Below are 21,119 nucleotides of genomic sequence, written 5' to 3' on the forward strand. Positions count from 1 at the left end.
TGTGGCGAGCAATACAACGACAGGAAACCAGTTGAGCGCAACTTTGTACCTCTAACGCATTATTTTTTTATTTTTTTCAGCTCCAAAGACTAACTTTCAGGTTTGCCAAAAACCGACGCGGGACCTGTCGCAGACGAGCGAGGAGCGCCCGGCCACAGCGCCCTCGAGTTATAGCTTGTTATCGAACGAAGACTAGACACAGTTCTCATTGTCATTTTGTTTTGACATTGACTATACTGGCGCGAGTCTGCGACGGGTCCCGTGTCGGTTTTTTACGAACCCGAAAATTAGTCTTTGGAGCCAGGGAAAAAAGGATCCGTCAGAAATACAAAGTTGCAATCAACGGGTTTCGTGTCATTGTATCACCCGCTACAACTTTCTCATTGACATTTTGACCCTAATCTTTATATTTAAAAAAACTGACTAATTATTTTCACTTAATTAATTAATTACAAAACAAAAAGTAGTTTGAGTATCCTCACACCACTGGTAACACCATGCAGTCAGTCTTTTTTGTATGCGATGAACCTTTTTTTTTTTCAACTTTGACTCATTTTTCGTGAAACACCCTGTATATATCTACGATGTAGCGCGCCATAGTCTATCACGTATCATCTCCACGCCTGGTAGTGGTCGGCTTCGGAGAGATATCAGATCCTGATGTAGAGCTCCCGTTGCAGTACACGGTATTTAACCATACCACGAATGTTACTCCTGCCTGAAAACAAAAAGACATCCAGTTAAAGGATGGAAGAATGAACATGCATTATTGCGTGTGATTTCTATGTTGTTCTCACCCACAGAGTCAGAGTGGAAAAGAGATGCAGGGACGCCGTCCTGTAGCCTAATCTTTCGACCACGAATCCGGCGATGCGAGATGCAGCGGTTGAGCTTCAGAAAAGGTATTCAAACATGAGGAGGGTTTTAAAGGCAGCGAAAAGCATAAGAGGTACGTGCCATCTCAGAAGATTTATCTATCCAATAGCCTGAGCCATTGGTACTCTTACGTCACAATTTTGGTCCGAATTGCTCTAATATTTTTTAGAAAATTAAAATGGAAAATTACGGACAACATTGGGTCGAGGTAGTCACCAACTGCGCATTGCTCGCCAGGTACGGCGGACAGAACTACATTGCATGCCGACAACACTGGGTCTAAACCGAAAGGAGCTATAGCTACGTATAGGCTACGTAGCCATCTGGAGCAGCAAGCCAGACGGAAACATAGATCAGTATTGCTCCACACTGTAAAAAAAAAAAAAAAAAGCAGGCCTGAGTTTGGGCAAAAAAGAGAATGGACGACCGTATTTTTAGTTTTTTTACGACAGTTTTTTTACAGTACATGGAGCTTCTCCACCAGCTCGTTTGCATTTATGCTATTTTATCATCACTGTTGCTTGACTAATTGGGGATTATTTGCCACCAGACGTCATCCCGAGCCGTTTTACCTCAAAATTGCTAGCAAATTAAAACTATTTAGCGTTATCTGTCACATTTGTAACTTGTTGCGGTGGGTTTACAACCAACAAGCTGTTAAACTACGTCGTCAAAATAAACTGCCTGTCTACTACGGACTACATCCCGTGCTTTGAGAATCTTACCGAATTTGTGCCATTGCAATCCGCGTGTCTCAAATTGTATTCTACCAAAAATATTATTTCTCCGTGTGACGCGGAAATATAAGATAATACAAGAAGATCTAGTTTTGATATGACGTCATCGGGAGCCCAATCTGCGGCGCGTCTGGCAACATTGTTACCGTCTCCCTGACCTAGGGGTGACACAAAACCGCCATTGTTGTAACTATCCTCAAGCGGGTGCTTTTCGCAAAACTGTCACCTTGTCCTGACCACACGTCATAGGAAACGTCATTTTGAGGTCGTGACTGTTTTTATACCGTTTTAGCGCTTGTCGACATATTGCGATCGGCATAAAGACATGAGATGAACGTACAGGGTGTATGCTATAAAAGGTCAGTGACATTTTCGCGCGTGACACTATATCTATTTGAGAGACGGACTTGTGCTGCCATACAGTAAATCACTTATGCCAGAGAAACCTACGAAAAAATTGTGGTTACCATTCACTGCGTAATAAAGTAAACACGGCCACGGAAACTTTCGTCTTTATGTGTTTCCTATGCGCAATACCGATGGATGGAGGTGAAAGTTTGCATGGTCATATTTATTTTGTTACACAATGCTAGGTAACCATAATCGTTTCGTAGGTTCCTCTAGCATAAATGATTCACTTTGAGGCAGAGAAAATCTTTTCTTGATAGAGGTATAGCATCAAGGAGGTATCACTTTTTGCACGAAAATGTGACTGACCTTTTATAGCATACACCCTGTATTTTGCCAGCGTAAACTATGCGGTGCTTCTTCCGCGACATGGCAGCCCATTTCTCCCCAGTTTAAGAAAATTGCATCGGCTCAGTGTATCATAATGCCGGGTCGTCATCGCATCTTTGGAAGTGGACAACAGTACGAGCCCTCATGTACAAAACTGCGCGTTTAATGCGCGTTCATGGGATGAAAATAATTTCCGAGGTCGAAAGACGCCCGAAACGGTGCACAGACACAGTAAACGCTTTGTTTACAGACAATTTTGCAGCCGATCACAGGTCACGTGTGCGTTGACGGTTGCTGTGTGTACATTCGAGCGAGAGCTTTTACAAAAAAAAAAAGAGTACCGTAAACGGAACCTGTACGAAAGTTGTAATGATTACGTTGACTTACCCGAATACTAGAAAGGTGTAGAAACAGGTAGACACGAAGCCGCTGGTTCGAACTGTGTCCGGGTAGCCTTTCTTACTATAAAGCGAGAAAGATGTTGCAGGTTTTGTATGTACCCAGTGAGCGTAGAAAGGATGTCTGGTACAGCCCATATTCATTGATGTCGTTCTTCTATGGGACACTAGCCAAACAAGCGCTTTGAGAAAAACACTTTCCAAGATACAGAACGCCTCCTGTTTGCCTCCTCTCACTCCTTCATCACCTGGGCATTTTGAGCCATGATGTCGTCTGCTTTGATTGTCGTCTGCATCGCGCGGCTACCACTGGCTACCCATGCGTATGATATAGCGGCTCGTCTCCATAGCTACGGCAGCCGAAAACACGCTCGTGATTGGTGGACCTTTGTAATGACTACGTCACGTCGTTGAGGCGATCAGGCCTTCTTTATATGTAGGTGCCGTTGCTTGAGATCGGTCCAACATCGTTTGGTTTCAGTTTCTTTCGCTTTCATATGGACAGTCGTTATTGGTAGTAGTTGTGGTATTTGTATTTCCGTACTTACAGTAGTCTCTTGTGGGCGAGGCTGTAAGAACTGACGAATTGGCAGACCAAGCCGAAACCGGTAAGCACTTGAGATGGATAGATCATCCATAGGGACCTTCAGGAAGAGAGATGAGCGAAATATATACAGTTAACCCTCGTTAATATGACCCCCGATAATCTGACATACGCGCTTTACGACTATACTCCTGGGGAACAATGCAGTGAAACCTCTGCAACCCCCCCCCCCCCGTTAATATGACAATTCTTCATTATGACCAAAATTTTCGGAAACGACCATGGTCAAAATAACGAGGGTTCACTGTAACTGTAATTAAAACAGTACAGGAGCCAGGATTCAAATCTGGACCTGCAGGCAGGACATGTGGCAGCAGAGCGTATCCAACTCGCAACGACATAGGGTATATATGTTGATAGATGTGCAAACTTGGAATTTTGGCTCTTGATAGATATCAATATTTGAAACAAACTACTGACACTATACCCTGTTCGTATACCTCGAACGCCTTCCGACCTATACTCAACTCCTCCGTGCGTCTCCTCCTACTCCTCCAGCTCCGTGCGTCGATGCAGTTCATCGACCCACTGAATGAGCTCAAAAAAGAAAAGAAGTTTTTTCCTTTTCTGCTTCTTATGCGAGTGTTGCGAAAGAGGGCTAGAACCGTCCTAAAACATCGCTTTGCGCAATGAGTGCATGAACCATGTGTGCAATAATAAGGGTGGTACAGTCAACCCTCGATTTATGAACACCCTCGGTTCCCCGAAAAATCGTTCATAAATCGAGGGATTCATAAATCGAAAATTCAGTTAACTGAATACTATCGAGCAAATGGAACAGTATTTCCGAGTTGGGATTGTGTTTATAATGCCATATATTGTGTAATTTTGCTTTTGACCATGCCTTCTGCTGTATCAATCTCACAAAGAACAGACGTTAGCGCATTCACACTCTGTTTATTATGCAATACTAAATTGTTTAATTTGGCTTTGGACCATGCCTTCCGCTGTGTCAATCTTGGAAAGAAGAGATGTCACCACATTCGCACTGGACTGGACTGGTATGGTCTCGGATTTCCTCCGGGATTTTTAACCTCCGTTTATTAATCTCCGGGTGACAGTGCCCGCCTTATTCATCAACTGAGGTCAGAAACACTCGGTCGCACCTTGTGCGACCCCGGAAAACCCGTTTGTTGTTCCGATTTCGAGGGGTTAAAAACCGAGGGTGCAGTACCTGGAAAACGTTTTGTCCGTTCAGGCGTCATTCATAAGACCACAGAATTATCCCTTTGAAGGTTTCTGTTAACCTCGGAACGATCCGTTCATAAATTGAGGGCAAAAACGCTGGGCAACTCCTAGTTGGTTCCCAGAAATTCCGTTCATTATTCGAATATCGAGGTTCATAAAACGAGGGAAAAATGAATGGAAAAAGTTTGGTTCCCCGTGCTCGTGTTCATAAAACTAGGGAATTCATAAATCGAAGGTTCATAAATCGAGGGTTGACTGATATGCTTACGGAGCCACGGGCAGAAAAGGTGCAGGCCCCAGGATGAGGTAGGCGATTGCGGTTAGGGACTGACCGATGAACATGAAGAGTTCATCAAACTGCATGGAGAAGACATATTGCATTGTGACAATGCGCTAATCGGCCGAGTCAATAATAGAGAGTTTTGTAGTACATCGCACGCTATCGCCTTTGCGTATAGGTAAGGAATATAGCGTTGGTGGTTCTGCGCGCGCGCAAAACAAAAAGAGCTACGCGCATTGCGCAGAACCCCCACGCTATCCCCTACGTACGCAAGGGCGATATAGCGTACGATGCATTAAAAACTCACTAATATGGATAAGCACCGTTAGATTTACGCTGAACAATAACTTCCCAGAAGGAATGAGACAAGACACATACTTACATCTCGGTCGCAAATTATGCCCACAGGCACTGCACCGAGGCAATAGCTGACGCATTGCGCCAAGAACACAGAACCAATCTCTGTAGTGGTAAGATTAACCTATGCGGAAGTGCGAAAGTGAATGAAAACCATGTATACTCCTTATACATTCCTGTGCAACGTATACACTCTTAAAAATGAACTTCACCGCATAGCACGCTCCTAGCCAACCATCATCTCGAATGATATCGTTATCAGCCCTGATTTGTTGAAAATGGGGGGCGTACGCGTTTTTTGTGACACTTATGCTGTTCATAATTGTCACAAAAAAGGCGTACGATATCATTCGAGATGATGGTTGGCTAGGAGCGTGTTATGCGCTGAAGTTCATTTTTAAGAGTGTAGGATTTACAAAATGCGTGTTTTATCAACGATGACGGCGAATACAACTGGCCACGGGCATTAGAGAGGTGATGAATTTCGTGTTCATCTTGCAACTCCTTATGCTTTACCTGATGAAGGTAAGCCGCTAAGGTGAGTTCGTTGAAGCCAAATATGACCCCGCTGAGCATCACGGTTACCATGGCGGTTAGGAAGACAGGATCGCAGATAGCTTTACAGTACTCCACTTGCTCTGAAGAGTTGTTGTCTGTTATCACACCTGCATGAAGTTTTGGGTAAATAAAATGTGCATACAGTAGCGCCAAAAAGATTATCCATGGGTATATGACAGGTGTTATCTTCAGGATAACCCTTCTTGGAGGAATATTTCTCGTAGTACCCTGGGGGAGTTTATCTCGAATACGAATTAATGCTGGTTAGTAACGGTATATAGTTTCTTGGTATACTGCTGCCGTGAAAATCGACAGAAATTTGTGTATAGCATCCTATTCAGTTACTCGTGACGCTTTGTTCAAATCTGGAACCAACAGGCAAAGGCTTCCAAGCTCACGTACAGCGTAAGCAAGCATTAGTTGGATCCTGAAACATATATGATACTGTTCGTCTGTGTCTTCTTTACTTGTTTGCTGCCCAAGCTCAGACTGTGTTCTCCACGGATAGTGCATGCACTTACGTACATTTACATATAGGTCGGTACAAGTCGTAAGCGAAAAGGGTTCGCTCGGAAAGGAGTTAGTAGAGATGTTCGGAAAGGGTACAAATCAAGTTCGGTGCCACTTTGTGGGCACTTGGATGCCTCACATCTCACAAGCTGTCACGTTCGTCCGTAATGAAAAGATGTCAGCTTACGTCTGTGTCCTTTCGGTATCGGTCCTCGCTTTGCTATGACTGGGAAGGATAGCATCATGATGGCTCCGATGACGAAGAACGGCACGGGGTGGTCCCACAGCTAGGAGATTAGAAACAACATCATTTTGGTACCTGAACACGTGCAATATCCTTTCAGGTACTTCAGGAACGTGAGGTATACTTTGTGAGTTTTGCAAAACGTACACCAAGCCTTTGCTCACGTGGAACCTTCACGTCCATCACCGCAGGTATTAACACAGCTCGATGGTTAAAGGGACAAGTCAAGAAAGGCTGGACGTATTGACCACAGCGTTATAAACGGCACGGAACGAGGATTACCCATTGTGGGATCCGGAAAAATCGTCCCCGGAGAAAACGTCCCCCGGAGAAATCGTCCCCGGTGGGAACCTAGGTTAGAACCAGGTCCTAGCTTAGTTTTCAGAGGTTAGGTTAGTTTAGGCTTGTTTTTGACAGTTCACCATGCGGTTGAGGGGAGCTACCCACAGCTGAGCACGCGCAGTTTGACGAAAGCTACTTTTCTTCATACTTTTCTTGCGGGGACGATTTCTCCGGGGGACGTTTTCTCCGGGGACGATTTTTCCTACACCCACAAATTGTTTCTGTCAAAAACTTACACGAATGAGCACACCGCCTAGAATAGGACCTGTCATGCTGCCAATTCCCCAGAGACACACGAATGTTGCCTATACATGACAAACAATGAAAGGAGTTATTATAAGTGCCACATCACCAAATAATTTGTGATAAATAGAAAATAACTACTCCAAATATCTCGCATCCATCGGCCATTTGGAGAACCCTCGACGCTTTAATCAGAACGATGTTACCATTACGTCACCTCAGAGAACAACACTGAGAATGTAGAACAAAATGCAAGCAAGCTGGCGCGGCTAGTTGTTCGTATACCGTCTCCCGGACGTGAGACAAATACTCAAACCTCTTGTCTTGTCCGTTTGTTTGTCCTCTGTGTCTGTCTGTGCGTCCTCAGGAAAATGTTACCAGCAACTGAGAATGTATTGAACGGCAACGATATTGATTGACGGTATTGCCGTCGCTGCATCCATTCTGTAACCTGTTTTATTATACGTTTTACCAGAGACACCGTGACCAAAGCTTAGACATCGTTGTATATGTAACGTTACTCAACAATGATAATCCCAGAATTGCCGGTGAACCTCTCGATGACGATGGAATACACAGAGACTGAGTATGTGACAGCAAAGAAGCCTCCGAAAATGGCAAATGTTATAGCAAGACCCAAGAGCACATCGCCTCCCGGTGACCAGTACAGTATCCTGTAAGGAACGGAGAGAAATTAATTTATCCAGGGTACATGTTGCTATATTGCTACTAACTATGTCTAGACGCTTTCGCTCTCGATTTGAAGACGGCTGTTTTGATGGGTTCAGCACGCAAAACAATAAACTAACCAAAAAGTTGGCGCCTTGTCGTTCAATGAAGAACAGACGATAGTCATTACAGGTGTGGGTCTGTTTACTTTGTAGCCGTCAGAGCCGTATAGTGAAAGAAAGATCATCGGCCACCGCGCGACTATACGGAGCACGCTTCAGCGTATTCTGTTTCGGTTTACTCGCTTGCACGTCCGGCAAGCTGCGACGGGCCAGAGCCGTATATTAAAAGGGAGTCTGGCCATTAATAGGTCATGCCTATACCTGAAGATCCACCCACTTTTTTAGCTTTCTGACCAATGACGTCTTGAAATATGGGGCACTATGAATCAACCTATCCTCACTATTTGGCCCCCTATCCAACATGGGCAGCGCCATTTTGGGTGACAAGTGGATTGGATGGGATTGAAATGGATACCTCTCGCTATCTGCAAAACTGGTGGATTTTGGTGCATATTTGATGGACGCCACCTAGGCTGCGCAAGGCACGTCGGGAATTGTCGTCTGCTTCCGTCGTTATACCGCTGCCGGCAGAACCACCTGCTGGTACACATCCTATCGTCGGTACGATTTCTTAACTTATCTACATGAATAGTTGAAATAAAAGACCCAAAAATGTTTATATCCACAAAAATCAGTAATTAAATTCAAAATTGCACAGCACCGTGACGTTCTTGTTATGATTTCGTTGTGATCGCCGTGTTCACTAGGCCTGCCGGCGACAAAACGTATATTATTTTCGGCTAGATATTGATAGCGGAGCATCAACTGAAACTGATATCTGAGAAACGTACATGGGGATGTACATCTGCAGCGTAAAATCAGAGTAGTCTGTGAATTTTCTTTTTTTTTTTTTTTTCACGAAATCCCCGCTTCACCATGTTTGTTTTCGTCACCATTTTGGGCGGCAGTCAGGTGTCATGGCGACCCCCGTGGTAAAAAGTAAACCAATCAGAGGCCCGGAACTGTGATTGACAGGTCGAGCCTCTTTTTGGGACTCCTCCCAATGGCCAGGCTCCCTTTTAATACACGGCTCTGCGAGGGGCGAGGCATCAGCATCACCTAGATGCAGAAGGTGTCTTCCGCTCAGTCCTTCGCCACGTGGTATTCAGCCAATCGCCTCGGACGATTTCAAACTAAGGAGATCGGACTCTGCCGCACCGCCGTTGAGAAAGCGTGGTCCCGATTCCTCGAGTCTATTTGTGACTGGGCGCGGCGCTCGGGCTCCGTCTGGTAAATGCTCCTCTGAAATGACGTTCCTGTAATGCGCTGTTTCAGATGTACCAGTGTGTCCAGTGCGAGCAGGAAAAAATAACTTGATAAATAAACACGATTGTCGTGTATCAAGGAACGATCTCTCTCTGAATTTTTCGCCTACAGTTTTTGTTGGTGCAAAGCGAGAAGCTTTTATTTTACAATGTGGGAAAGCCGCCGTGAGTAGTAAAGGGAGGTTGAGATTCAGAGACAATGAGATTCGGAGACATGGACCCCTGGGCCCTGTGCCGTTGACCCCTAAAGCGTGAACCGCATGGCCCGAAAAGCGTCCGAATTCTTTCCGAACCGAATTCGGGACCGAACTTTTTTCGGAGAACAGAATTCCGTGCCGAATTCGGCCCGATCTGGCCAAGCCAGATTTCTCCTCCGAAATGGGAAGTGACGCCAACAGAAAAAGTAAAAGCATCTAATGGCTATCCAGCCGGAAGGAGAACCATAGCAACGATGACGTAGCAATGGGGTTGACTGTTGCCGTGTGTGCGACTTCTACCCCTATGAATACAGGGATTATCTCATTGACCTGGATGATTGAAAGGCAATGTTCCCCAAGGCCAGAAATCTGCGGCCGAAATTCGGGGTGCATTTCGGTAGCACGCGGTGATGCACAGAAAAAAGTTCGGTCCCGATTTCGGTTCGGCCAGTTTTCGGACAGTTTTTCGTGCCATGCGGTTCACCCTTGAGTCCTTCGCGCAGTTTTTCCCGCGCGGCGCGTGTGCGGGGGGTAGGGCTGCGCGAGCGCTTATCGTACCGTATTTTTCAGCCTGGGCCGACTTCCCTCACAAATTTTTCCCGCTACAACAGGTGTGCGGTGGGCGGTTAACATGCAAGTATAGACATGCAAAGGATAGCCATACACAAAAGTACAAGTGAAAATATATTTATTAAAGTCAATAGTACCAGGAATTATGCTGTGACTCTGTGTTGAGGAGAAAAACCCAGCCAAAGAACCTGAAGCAGAAGAAACACAATATCATACACGTTACAAAGAATATATGTTGTTGTTGTTGTTGTTTTTGTTGGTTTATTTATTTATTTATTTATTTATTTATTTTACCCTCAGGGCATACGCTCAGGGCATGGTTGGTTAAATAACAAGGGGAGGTTGAATTCGCGAAAGCGAATTCTGCTACCCCTCCCCCAAAAAAAAAGAAAAAAGAAAGAATATACTTATTACAGGTACGATACAATAGCATTGAATAGGTATCACAGATCAAACACAATATTTTTTGTTAACTGTAATCATACACACAAGTTTTCAATTAATCAGAATTAAAATGAACACCACATTTAATCAAAAAAGATATTCTTAATCCATACGATTACAATCAAAATTACAAGTTGTATTATAAATATTCCTATACGTGAGAACCATCATTGCATCACAGGAGTTTTAATTACAAGTTCTGATAGATATAAGCAATTCCGAGCACAATATGGAAGCTAAGTTTAACATTCCAACATGACACAAATTTAATTAATCAGTTTCTTATTAAGTGAATAGCGCAGACATAAGGAAATAATTCGAATCAACACGATCAACAGATAGCATTAATATAGAACCAAACCAACATATCCTCCAACATGTAGGGAAATAATAGCTAAACTATACCATATCAAAACGAGAAATGGACACCACATTTAATGAAAGAAGATATCTTTAACCCATACGATTACAATCAAAATTACAAGTTGTATTATAAAAAGTCTAATATTACTATACGTGAGAACCATCATTGCAATAGCGGGAAGTTCTGATAGTTTTATGTAATTAACTGTGAACAGCAGAGACCCTGGAAGACCATGAATTCCATACCATTCCATGACCATAAATTCTTGCACCTTCAGTTCTGTAGTTTGTACCATATCTCCGAATACGACCATGTCTAGGACGCATTGAAATGCAGCGATAATGGAATCGTTTCGATGCTCTTCTTTTTCGAAACAGTTTTTTATCACATCTTCTCATTATTTATGGTAGCGAGTACAAAATCTGTCCATCTCTTCAATGTAGAGCAATTGTCTCTTTTGTTTTCAAGTGCGCATCTACACTCAATTAAAAGCATATCTATGCTCATTTTGTTGATTAAATTTTTTTAGAATGTTATTAATATCCACCTGCCATGAGAATTATGGAAATTGATTTACAAAAAGGTGTGATGAGTAAGAAAAAATGTGTGCTTTCAATGATTCTATGTACAAGACCATGCTAGAACCCTCCCTTCCATAACTTGATGTTGGTGTTTTGGGTCGTCGGTTTTCATTCATCACTCACATTATCGCTTGAACCCACTAGTTGATCTTGTTTATTCATTGAAATGACAAGTTTCTGTACAGATTCTGTGGTGTATTCACGCTGCTTGCTTAATTGTTTTGACTTTGTTTCAGGTTCGATTGATATTCTATGAGTTGGGCATTATGTATGCACGATGTATTAATTGTGTCTGTCGATTTCCTCTATAGGAAAACTTTTAAATATTTCTCACTTGCTTAGAAAGTTACTGCCTGAAATAATTATTGTCTTGTATTTGTTTCAATTGATCACTCGATTGACATCAGTAAAAATAATCTCTGAGTTGGGAATGCCTCATATTTCTGAGTTGTGTTTCACATTTGATTTTTCTGTGTGGTTCATCTATATAGAACTTTCTGTTGCAAGATATTACAAAAATTGATATAATTAAATTTGTTTCTCGTTTTTGATTGATTGAGTATTGTTGCTATCATTTAATAATTTGGACCTTCTCTACATGTTCAATAAAAAATATCGCCTCTGTACAAACTTAGCCGACTATGTCATCGACTTTGACGTTTCAATGAAAGGATGCGAAAAGATAGTGATCCCCACGAATAATATCGGCATCTATTTGCGCTGCACAATAAAATATATCCCCTTTGTACTATCTTATCTGACCTCGAGAGCGCCCTGTTTGCTTGAGGAAGGAAAAGGAATATAGCCCCAACACTTTGAGTGATACAGCATGCACAGTGCTTTGGCCGTATAGACAGAGAGATAATATGTCTCCCGGCTTTGAAGAAAAACCGAGATCCTCTCATGGTGCCATGGTGTTGGATTCATAAAACAAAGTAAGGTTTGTAGTGTCTCTTAGAATGAAAATTGTACAGTGTTTGATTAGATTATGTCACGAGGATGATTTTATTATAGTTAAAATTATTATTCCCCTCTGCTGTTTTGATTAAGAATATCTTCTTTGATTAAATGTGGTGTTATAGATTTTATTTCCTCTTGTGTTCGTGTCGTTCTCGTCGTTCGTGTCCCATGGTCTTCCAGGGTCTCTGCTGTTCACAGCCAATTACATACAACTATCAGAACTTCCCGCTACTGCAATGATGGTTCTCACGTATAGGAATATTTATAATACAACTTGTAATTTTGATTGTAATCATATGGATTAAGAATATCTTCTTTGATTAAATGTGGTGTCCATTTTAATTCTGATTCATTGAAAACTTGTGTGTATGACTACAGTTAATAAAAATATATGGTGTTTGATCTGTGATACGTATTCAATGCTATTGTATCGTACCTGTAATAAGTATATTCTTTATTTTTTTTATTTTTTTGGGGGGTAGCAGAATTCACTTGCATGAATTCAACCTCCCCTTGTTATTTAACAAACCAACAACAACAACATATATTCTTTGTTACGTGTATCGTATTGTGTTTCTTCTGCTTCAGGTTCTTTGGCTGTGTTTTTCTCCTTGTACGTTTGTGTACGGCTATCCTTTACATGTATATATGCATGTTATAAACGCGCGGACAACCCTCTGCACACGCGCCGCCCGCCGATAAGCGGGAAAAAATACGCGAGGGACTCAGGGGTCAACGGCACAGGGTCCAGGGATCCATGTCTCTTAATCTCTATGTCTGTGAATCTCAACCTCCCTTTACTACTGCCGTGAAGGGGGCTCCGTGTTGGCTTGAAGGCTTGATTGTCTCCATAAGCGTAGTACGCTTAAAGTCCCTGGATTAGCGCATTGTATGAGAAGTAGCGACAACCATTCTCTCACTCTCTTTCTTCTTCCTCCTCTCATTCCTCCATCCGCCATGAAGTTCCCAACGGGCCGGCTCGCCGTGCGCGTCTGCGTTACCTCCTCGTAGGGGAGGTACGCGTTCTTAGGCTCGTGCTTTGCGAATGATGCGGGGATTCATTTAACTTACCAGTCAACGCGAAAACTTTCTTGCGATCGTTCACGTATCGCGGTACTGCTGAAAGCATTCACTGTCGCGATCGCTGTGGTGCGAAATATTCATCTGAGCGATCGATGTTCACAACCTCGAGGAACCAGGCTGAAGCAAATGCTTAATGGGTCATAATGGCCTTCTCAGCAGATAAACCTGGCAATTATTTTGGAAATGGGTTGTAGAATTTCGCTTGTTGATCCTTTGCAGCCCTTTTAGTGAGAGCAGCACTTCCATGAGTCAACACATCATGCAGCTCAGCTGCAGTTGCATGCAAAATAAATTGACATACACAGTTTAGCTCTTTCGTTTTGTGGCCGTGCCACAAGCTTACTGCCAACGTATTTGGTTGGCCCTGAGAAGGGCCTTTTTTTCTGTGGGAGTGTTTAATGCTAGGTATGCTACACATTTTTCACTGCTGATCTCATGCCAAGACTTCGGCTGCCACACCGTACACTTGCATTTTTTTGTTTGAGTACACTATTTACATGCCGCAGATGGATATGAAGCCTGGTATTCAGAAATGTTGTAAGAAGTTTCAGGGCTACACAATGACAGTCTGGGAACCTCTGGCAAACAGCGCCCTTCAAGACAGTCTCGACAACTTGGTGAACTGAGTAAGCGTTGCTCATAATCATTTCAACGTAGTCTCTGAAATGTCCTTCTGCACTAGATAACATGTCCAATACCACACTGGACGGGACAGTCAAAGGCATCGTTCCACTGGTGTATGCTTTCATCTGAGTGAGGGTGCTACTGTCCTGAGAAGCTGAGCTTATTGCTGCTACACAAGTTGCACATTGAATGGCCTTGCTCACTTTACTCACAGCATAACCTGCTAAATACTCCAAGGAGTCCTGTTCATCTGTCGGAACCGAAGACACATCCACAGGGTCTGGTGCTTCCAGCTGTACCTCTTGCTGATCAGACACACCAACGAGCAGCTCGCCATCACTTCGCATGTAGCTCCCAGACTTGCTAGGAAGCAAGAACTGCGCCATTGTTGTTGTTCTTAGAGCCGCCTTAAACTGCTTTGGAGCTGGCACAGGATTCTTTGAGCGAATCGTGGAAAAAAGGTTCTCCAGTGCGTCTTGGGAGAAACGTGAGAAGAGGACGTAGTCAAAGTTGTACGTCCGCAGGTAGAGCTCTTGCAGGCGAAGGGCACACGACGTGGACAGAAGAATACCAGTTTGCACGGGCTTCCACACTTTACGTTCATCTCCAATGCTCAAACCTTCCACCGTAGTCATGAAGTTGTTTAGGAAGGCAATGCCATCTTTGTGCTTGTGTAGCAATGCCTCTTCTTTACGAGACGTCAACATCTTGAACCACTTAAAAACTTGGTCAAAAAACCAGGCTGTTGTTAATGCTTCCTTTTCTATTTGTCCTGTGTGAACCAGATACCGTAGAGCAGCAACTGTGTCGTGATTGAACAGGCTATAAGCTGGACCAACCTTCATTTTTTAGTAATGTGCCGGGTTCAGACATTCCCTTGACAACCGTGGAGCTAACTTCAGTTCATTTGCTTCGTCTATTTCCACAAGTTCTTCAACATAAGACAAAGAAACCTTGTTCGTCGGGAGGTCATTCTTGATCGCCACGTCTTGACCGATGTAGATATGCTGACCACGTGTGAGATGGCTTCTTAAATTCTTCAGCAAATGAGGAACATCAGCAGTGAAGTAGAGACGGCGACTTTGGTCACATGGGTGTGCAGTGTGACACAGTTTCCTGGAATGCTTTCCCACAACAATGCCATGGGCTCTCCAGATTCCTTGATTTCCGCCTCCCATGTCACTGACGACAGCATCTATTCATAGGCCTATGCTCTCACATTTCACAATAATGTCACGGATGACTTTCTTGACGGTTGGCACATGGAAAGAACCTCCTGTGAATTCGTAGGCAATTACTTGCTTCCATCTGCTACTGACACCGCCTAACATGAACACCAGAGCGTGGGTCGCGGCAGAGGACTCTGGCAAACAGCCGTTACTCAACGGTATAGTTGGCTTTCCAATGACGATGCCAGATGATGAGTCGAAGTCGAAGCCCTCTGAAAGCTGGATCTCATCCAACATCAGTACAGCATGACGCTCTTCTTCCTTCATAATTCCAACCTAGCAAGAAGAAAAGAGGCATGCTCTATCAAATGTTTTCACCCTAACGACATTACAAAGGGGATAGAAGCTGTTAAACTTACCTTCACTTCTAGTGGACGTAGCATTTCGTGAAGTATTCCTGCTGCAAATTTGTATCCCTCAAGGCGCCTCTGAAGGGTTCTTTCTGAAGGAAGAGGTTGTCCTAGCTCTTGCAGTACACTGTAGCCACGACTACCACAGGAAAGTCTTAGTTTTAAGGCTTTTACAATGGTGTTGTCACTCCATTTTATGCCCTGCATGGTTGTTTTCTTCAGGCAAAGAACTTGGTCTTCATTAAGGTACTGCTGTAACCCTACAATTTAATGCCAAAAATTTCAGGTGTCGATGGCATTCACTTGCACCAACAATTCTGTCAATCGTTCCATATTATTATTTCTTACCTTCGGTCAGACTTTTGTTTGCAGCCTCAATTTTCGAGGCACGTTTTTGTGCAGCGGAGAGTTTCCTCTGAAGCGAACAAATCTTCTCTTCCAGCTCTGTGATACGCTTTGCGGCACTATCAGGAGGAACGTTAAGCTGTACACCTACAAAACAGTAAAGCCGACATTATTATGGCATACACCAATATCGCAGCCGCTTCCTGTGAAAATGAATTTGCAGTGCTTGCCTTCTGTTCGAGTGCCCTTTTCAACATGATCTGTGATATCAGGCACATCCTGGTAAGCTGCAACACGGTTTATGCTCCTGTTGCTTGGCAAAGTGTGGTCTGTAAAATGTGAAGAATTTAATCAAATGTGCTCACTAACATCGCAAGGTGATGCAAAGCTCAATTCAGAACAGTACCTGCATGATCACAAAAAATAATCTCAGGGGAAACAGCAAGCTGTTGCGGGCATTCTCCACAGTCAGGCTGTTCGATGGAAGCGTTCAGCTGCGTGCTGCTTGCATCGGGGTCGTAATCTGTCGAAATGAGAATGAGTGAAACGAAATCCTGCCATAACTATGATCTCGACTTGCTCGTACCATTACAGCTCTGCGGGTCATTGGTGTACAATGATAAATCTGGAGGGCCACTTGCAGAGCAGCATGGTTCCAGTTGTCCATTGAATGAAGATGTAACATCTGCAAGCACTCGGTTTCTATACTCTACAGATCCTCTACAGTCAGGCTGACTGATGGAAGTGTTCAGCTGCGTGCTTCTTGCAACAGGGTCGTGATCTGACAGAATGAGAATGTGTGAAATTAAATCTTGGCACAACTATTGTCTCAACTTGCGCTTACCATTACAGCTCTGGGGGTCACTGATGTTCGATGATAAAGCTGGAGGGTCACTTGCAGAGCAGCATGGTTCAAGTTGCCCAGTGAATGAAGATGTAACATCTTCAAGCACTCGGTTTCTCGCAGTGTTGGGGCCTAGAAACACAAATTTCATGTTGCTGTCGCTGCTGATTTGACATGCAGCAGTGTTGTATAGCTTTGTATACATACATTGGTTTCTTTCACATCGCTCGAGAGGATTGCGCCTTGTGGGCTTTTTTTCGATAGGACGATGCAAGAAGATGGTAGGAACGGCGTTGAACTTCAGCTTCTTCTCCCCGAACTTCTGCAAGATTAGTGGCTCGAACTGGTCGTCCGTGAAGTGCTTCTGAAAATTTATTATCGGGATAATCTTTGAGGGCTGTAAAATATCACCGGGAGTCCGCCCTGCTACCATGGTGGCAGAAGAGCGTACAACTAACAATGCGTGGCATTGTGGACAGCCAAATGTAGCTATAAAACAACCAGACAGCATTTAAGCAATATATTTAAGACTGATATACGCAATTACCTCACAGAGCTTGGTGTTTTTCGTTGGATTGAAGTTCTTCCGACCGATCTTGTGCAACCACACCTTCCGCCTCGCTACCGCCTCTCGGCTTTTTCCCCTTGGCACGGTAAACATTGCTTGGCCGGTTTCAGGGCGGCTACTACACCCGAAGGCGCAGCACCCCGTCATTTTCAGTTTGTAAAACTTTCCAAGCAAAGATAGAGAACTGGAATCGCAAGCACCGTTTCGACACGCCTATAGCTCACAGCAGCAGACTGGGAAGTTCATGGCGGACGGAACCCCTTGAAAACGGCGGAAGTGAGATCAAAATACCACGTGAGGGCAACCGGCCAATGCGGACGTCTTGTCGGCTCCGTAAAGCCTTTCGCTACTTCTCATACAATGCGCTAATCCAGGGACTTTAAGTACGCTCGCAGTTAAGAAGCTGTCAAGAATCGCGGAAGTACTTTTTTTTTATTTCAGATAAAAAAGACACCCGAAGAAGCACAAAAGGTGTTGTTTGACATGTTACAGGATGGTACGGGTATAAGTTGCATCACTGGCAACGCACGACTGCGAGATGTACATTGATGAATGGTGTGCATTGATTATTATTACTTCCCATGAACTTGCAGCGTAGGGAAATGAGGTCATTGAGCTGGTTAATCCGCATTTGATTTTCCAGCTGTTGCACGAGAGCTTCGTCGCGCGCGTTTCTACCAGCCGCTTCGTGTGCAGAACGCTTAGGGAAACGGGAGCTTTTTGTCGTAATTGTGATGCATCCGTCGAGTTACATTTCGCATGCCACCGTACACGAATTTAATACCAATGTGCCAGAACACACTTTCTGTCACAGGCTTGTACACGTGGTACAGGATTCAGTACACGTACTTCTGTTTAAGGAAGGGATCCCGAGGACGATTTTCATCTTGCTGCCCGTGGAGGTGTGAAACCCATATGTACTGGATTTGGGGCACTTTTTGGCTTTTCTGGCAGGTATCTTGGGGGTGTTGCAACATTGTTTTTTTTGGGGGGGGATGGGGGTGCCGGGTAAAACCCCTGTTTTTAACGCTTTGAGCAGCATGCTTGTGCTGAAGTAACTTGACACTGCTACGCATGGAACTGAACATCAAAGCGATAGTGTATAATGTAGAAGTCAGTGTTGGTCAAGATGTCAGTGTCGGTCAACACACAGTACAGACCAGATTCCGACTTTTTTTTCAGTTCTCAAAACTGTAGCATAGCGACTGGCATGCATGACAAGAAATAAGAAACTAGTGTCACTAAAACGTCGCTATTTAGCTAACTGGCACTCATTCAGGATAATAGCCCCACAACCTTCGGAACCCCACCGTGTCCCTCCAGTAGAGCCGACCCGCCCCTTTTTGCATTCACACACACAAAGGTTTCTTAATTGCTTGACACGTACACAGATAGAACTTTCTCAGTCCCAGCTTTTGCGACACGCACATAGCGCGCGATTCCGAAAAGATCGCGTCCTGCGACTTTCGATTACAGAGCTTCAAACATACCCTTCCCTCCATACCATTCAAATGTGGCTTTTCAGCGCAACCTTTGCTTCCTTTGGGGTAGCTTCCTCCTATGACACGAAAACGAGACAACAGAAACTGCAAAAAAAAGATTGTAGCTGACCAGAAAATATGAATTCATTACTGGAGACACCGTTGTTCATGTTTATCAAACAAACGCTCGTTTTGAACACTTTTTGATAGACTATTCGAACACAAACGGCGCATTGCTGGGCAGGAGATTTCGCAGAGATAGTACCGGAGCACGTGTACCGGAGCAGAGCGGAACGCGAGCGCCGCGCCGCGCCGCGGCGAAGAATTGACTCTAGGAATTTGGACGTCATTCTCCAGCCGAGTTCGGTCTCCTTACTTCTCCTCCGTGTTTCAAACACAAGCTGTGGATACGGCTGCCCATGTGGCTCATGACTCATACTTGCGATTGGCTGACTCATAATTGTTACGTCACGTCGTGTTGGGCGATCAGGGTCTGCTTCTTTCTAAGTGATGTTGGCAGAGCGCGCTTCAGTGTTCGGTTTCAGTTTAGTTGCTTATACATATAACGGACTGACGAGGGGCAAGAAAGTCATGTGATATGGAACCCTGATATCCCTGATACGCGAAGGGCGTGTCTAAACGAGTGCCCCGCGAGAGGTGTGTTGGTTCGATCCTCGCCGCCAGAACCCACTGACTTTTCGTCAACTGCCTATCTTTTCTTGGGACGTTGTGCTTTCCCTAACTGTTGATTCGGCCTCCGCAATTTACGTTACTTCTGAACCTGCTACAAAGGATGAATTGAATCTTATTATTATTAAATTATATTGAAGGATATCTTATGGATCCCCTGAGCAACAATGTAATACAGCTGCAACAGTACATCTTACCCAAACGCTAGCGAACAGAAAAAATATCCTCCCTGAGCGGTGAGGTACACCGTGGAAGGTTTAAGATACGTCATCTGGAAAGGATGATATTAGTATTACACGGAGTGTCAAAATACTCTGATACAGCTGTGGAACTAACCAGTCTTTCGGCGAAGACTGAGCCTATGAGCATGGCGATCTTGAAGCTCAAGAAAACGAACCCATAATTCCAGGCTGGAAGACCTCTAGATACTGCCTGGTAGGAGAGATATACTCTGGTGAAATTAATGTGCTTACGTGTGGAACGTGGAATACCTAAGACCTTATATCTTTAAAACAAAAAGTTCAATGTATTCTTGCAAACTTTTTGTTTTGTCGATTATATCCAGTTGAAGGGAACGGCAATTAAGAACGACGTATATAATAGACTTGAAAACCACCCTCGGTAGTCTGGGAAGCCCATTCTCTTTCTCCTGGTTATGACGAACACGCATTATGCACACAAGAAGTGTGGCTTACCAGCATTGAGAAATATGGGCCCAGCAGGGAGAAGCAAGCTGCATACCAGAAGTGAGTGTGAATGATTGGTAGGAGCCAAGCTTTCCGACGACAACGTTCCAGGAAAGACCCACGCTTTCGAACTCGTGCTAAACCGGTGTTTGCAGGATCCTCCGAAGATGGCGGCCTCTCTTGAACCGAATCGGCGGTGGAGCTTGCATGATCCATCCCGGGCTGTCCCGGAGACAGCGTGCTGTCATCATTTCTGAACCCTTCATGATCATGTACGCGTGACGGGTTGTCCTGCGCGGACCTGGGCGTGGTCGCCATTTTAAGAGTCCTAACAGGTCTTCCTTGTCCGTGTTTGCTGAAAACGTCTGAGGCTTCGTGGTAGATGCCTTGTATGGCTTTCCACAGAGCAGATGCCAAAGATCCCTTCTCTCTTTCCACCAACCCACTCTAATCGGCTCCAATTACTCCAATCTACTCCAATTATCACCTTCTCTTTTTCTTTCCTTCTTTCTTGCCCTTCTTCCTTTGTGCTTTCATTAAACCAACCGACCTTCTCAGCGTTATCTTTGCGCCGCTTGAGGACTTGCGATATCACTAGAGTTTAGCAATATGATCTACAGGGTGGTCCATCAATCATGATAGAAATTCATAATAAAAAACGTAGGCGCCGGAGAGACATACGGTCAAAGAATTTTTTTTTTTTCTGCCAATAACTTTTGCCACATACTGGTAACATTTTTATTTCATTTCAATTGACGGAAAGTTAATTTCTTGAATTGAACTCCGAAATTTTCCCAGGTAACCTGTTTTCTTTGCTGAAATGGGTTACACGTGGTCATGTTACCCCGTGGTCATCCCACTCGTAATGCAATGGCAATCCCTTGACCGCATGTCTCTCCGGGGCCTACGTTTTTTACTATGAATTTCTATCAGGTTGGTGGACCACCGTGTATGTTGCACTAGCCTCTTGCA

At 44.2% G+C, this 21,119-nt stretch overlaps 2 protein-coding genes across 2 annotated transcripts; both read right to left on the reverse strand.

Moving 5' to 3' along the window:
* Positions 1-499: 499 nt before the first annotated feature.
* On the reverse strand, positions 500-20,581 carry LOC135389893 (MFS-type transporter SLC18B1-like). The gene is made up of 13 exons (XM_064619947.1): positions 20,157-20,581; positions 19,798-19,893; positions 19,659-19,732; positions 7,602-7,749; positions 7,069-7,137; positions 6,434-6,533; positions 5,695-5,843; positions 5,204-5,302; positions 4,810-4,898; positions 3,298-3,393; positions 2,739-2,813; positions 798-891; positions 500-718 (listed from the first exon to the last, which is right to left on the reverse strand). The coding sequence occupies exons 1-13, from the start codon at positions 20,463-20,465 to the stop codon at positions 605-607; spliced, it is 1,512 nt and encodes a 503-aa protein (XP_064476017.1). The 5' UTR covers positions 20,466-20,581; the 3' UTR covers positions 500-604.
* On the reverse strand, positions 13,682-18,836 carry LOC135387643 (uncharacterized). Its single transcript, XM_064616751.1, has 9 exons — positions 17,270-18,836; positions 16,930-17,086; positions 16,723-16,854; positions 16,465-16,659; positions 16,285-16,401; positions 16,109-16,207; positions 15,882-16,025; positions 15,543-15,793; positions 13,682-15,459 (listed from the first exon to the last, which is right to left on the reverse strand). Exons 1-9 carry the CDS (start codon positions 17,435-17,437, stop codon positions 15,154-15,156), a joined length of 1,569 nt encoding a protein of 522 aa, XP_064472821.1. The 5' UTR covers positions 17,438-18,836; the 3' UTR covers positions 13,682-15,153.
* Positions 20,582-21,119: the final 538 nt, after the last annotated feature.

This window comes from Ornithodoros turicata, chromosome 3 (assembly GCF_037126465.1).
Source record: "Ornithodoros turicata isolate Travis chromosome 3, ASM3712646v1, whole genome shotgun sequence".
Classification (NCBI taxonomy): Eukaryota; Metazoa; Arthropoda; class Arachnida; order Ixodida; family Argasidae; genus Ornithodoros; species Ornithodoros turicata.

Coding starts and splice junctions, on each gene's coding strand:
- LOC135387643 (XM_064616751.1), bottom strand. CDS start 17,437: ATGACGGGGTGCTGCGCCTTCGGGTGTAGTAGCCGCCCTGAAACCGGC. Junction 16,402..16,464: donor TGACCCGCAGAGCTGTAATG/GTACGAGCAAGT, acceptor TCATTTCGACAG/ATTACGACCCCGATGCAAGC. Junction 16,026..16,108: donor AAAGGGCACTCGAACAGAAG/GCAAGCACTGCA, acceptor ACTGTTTTGTAG/GTGTACAGCTTAACGTTCCT.
- LOC135389893 (XM_064619947.1), bottom strand. CDS start 20,465: ATGGCGACCACGCCCAGGTCCGCGCAGGACAACCCGTCACGCGTACAT. Junction 7,750..19,658: donor TTCTGTTCGCTAGCGTTTGG/GTAAGATGTACT, acceptor CGTTCCTTACAG/GATACTGTACTGGTCACCGG. Junction 4,899..5,203: donor GCATAATTTGCGACCGAGAT/GTAAGTATGTGT, acceptor TTCTCCATGCAG/TTTGATGAACTCTTCATGTT.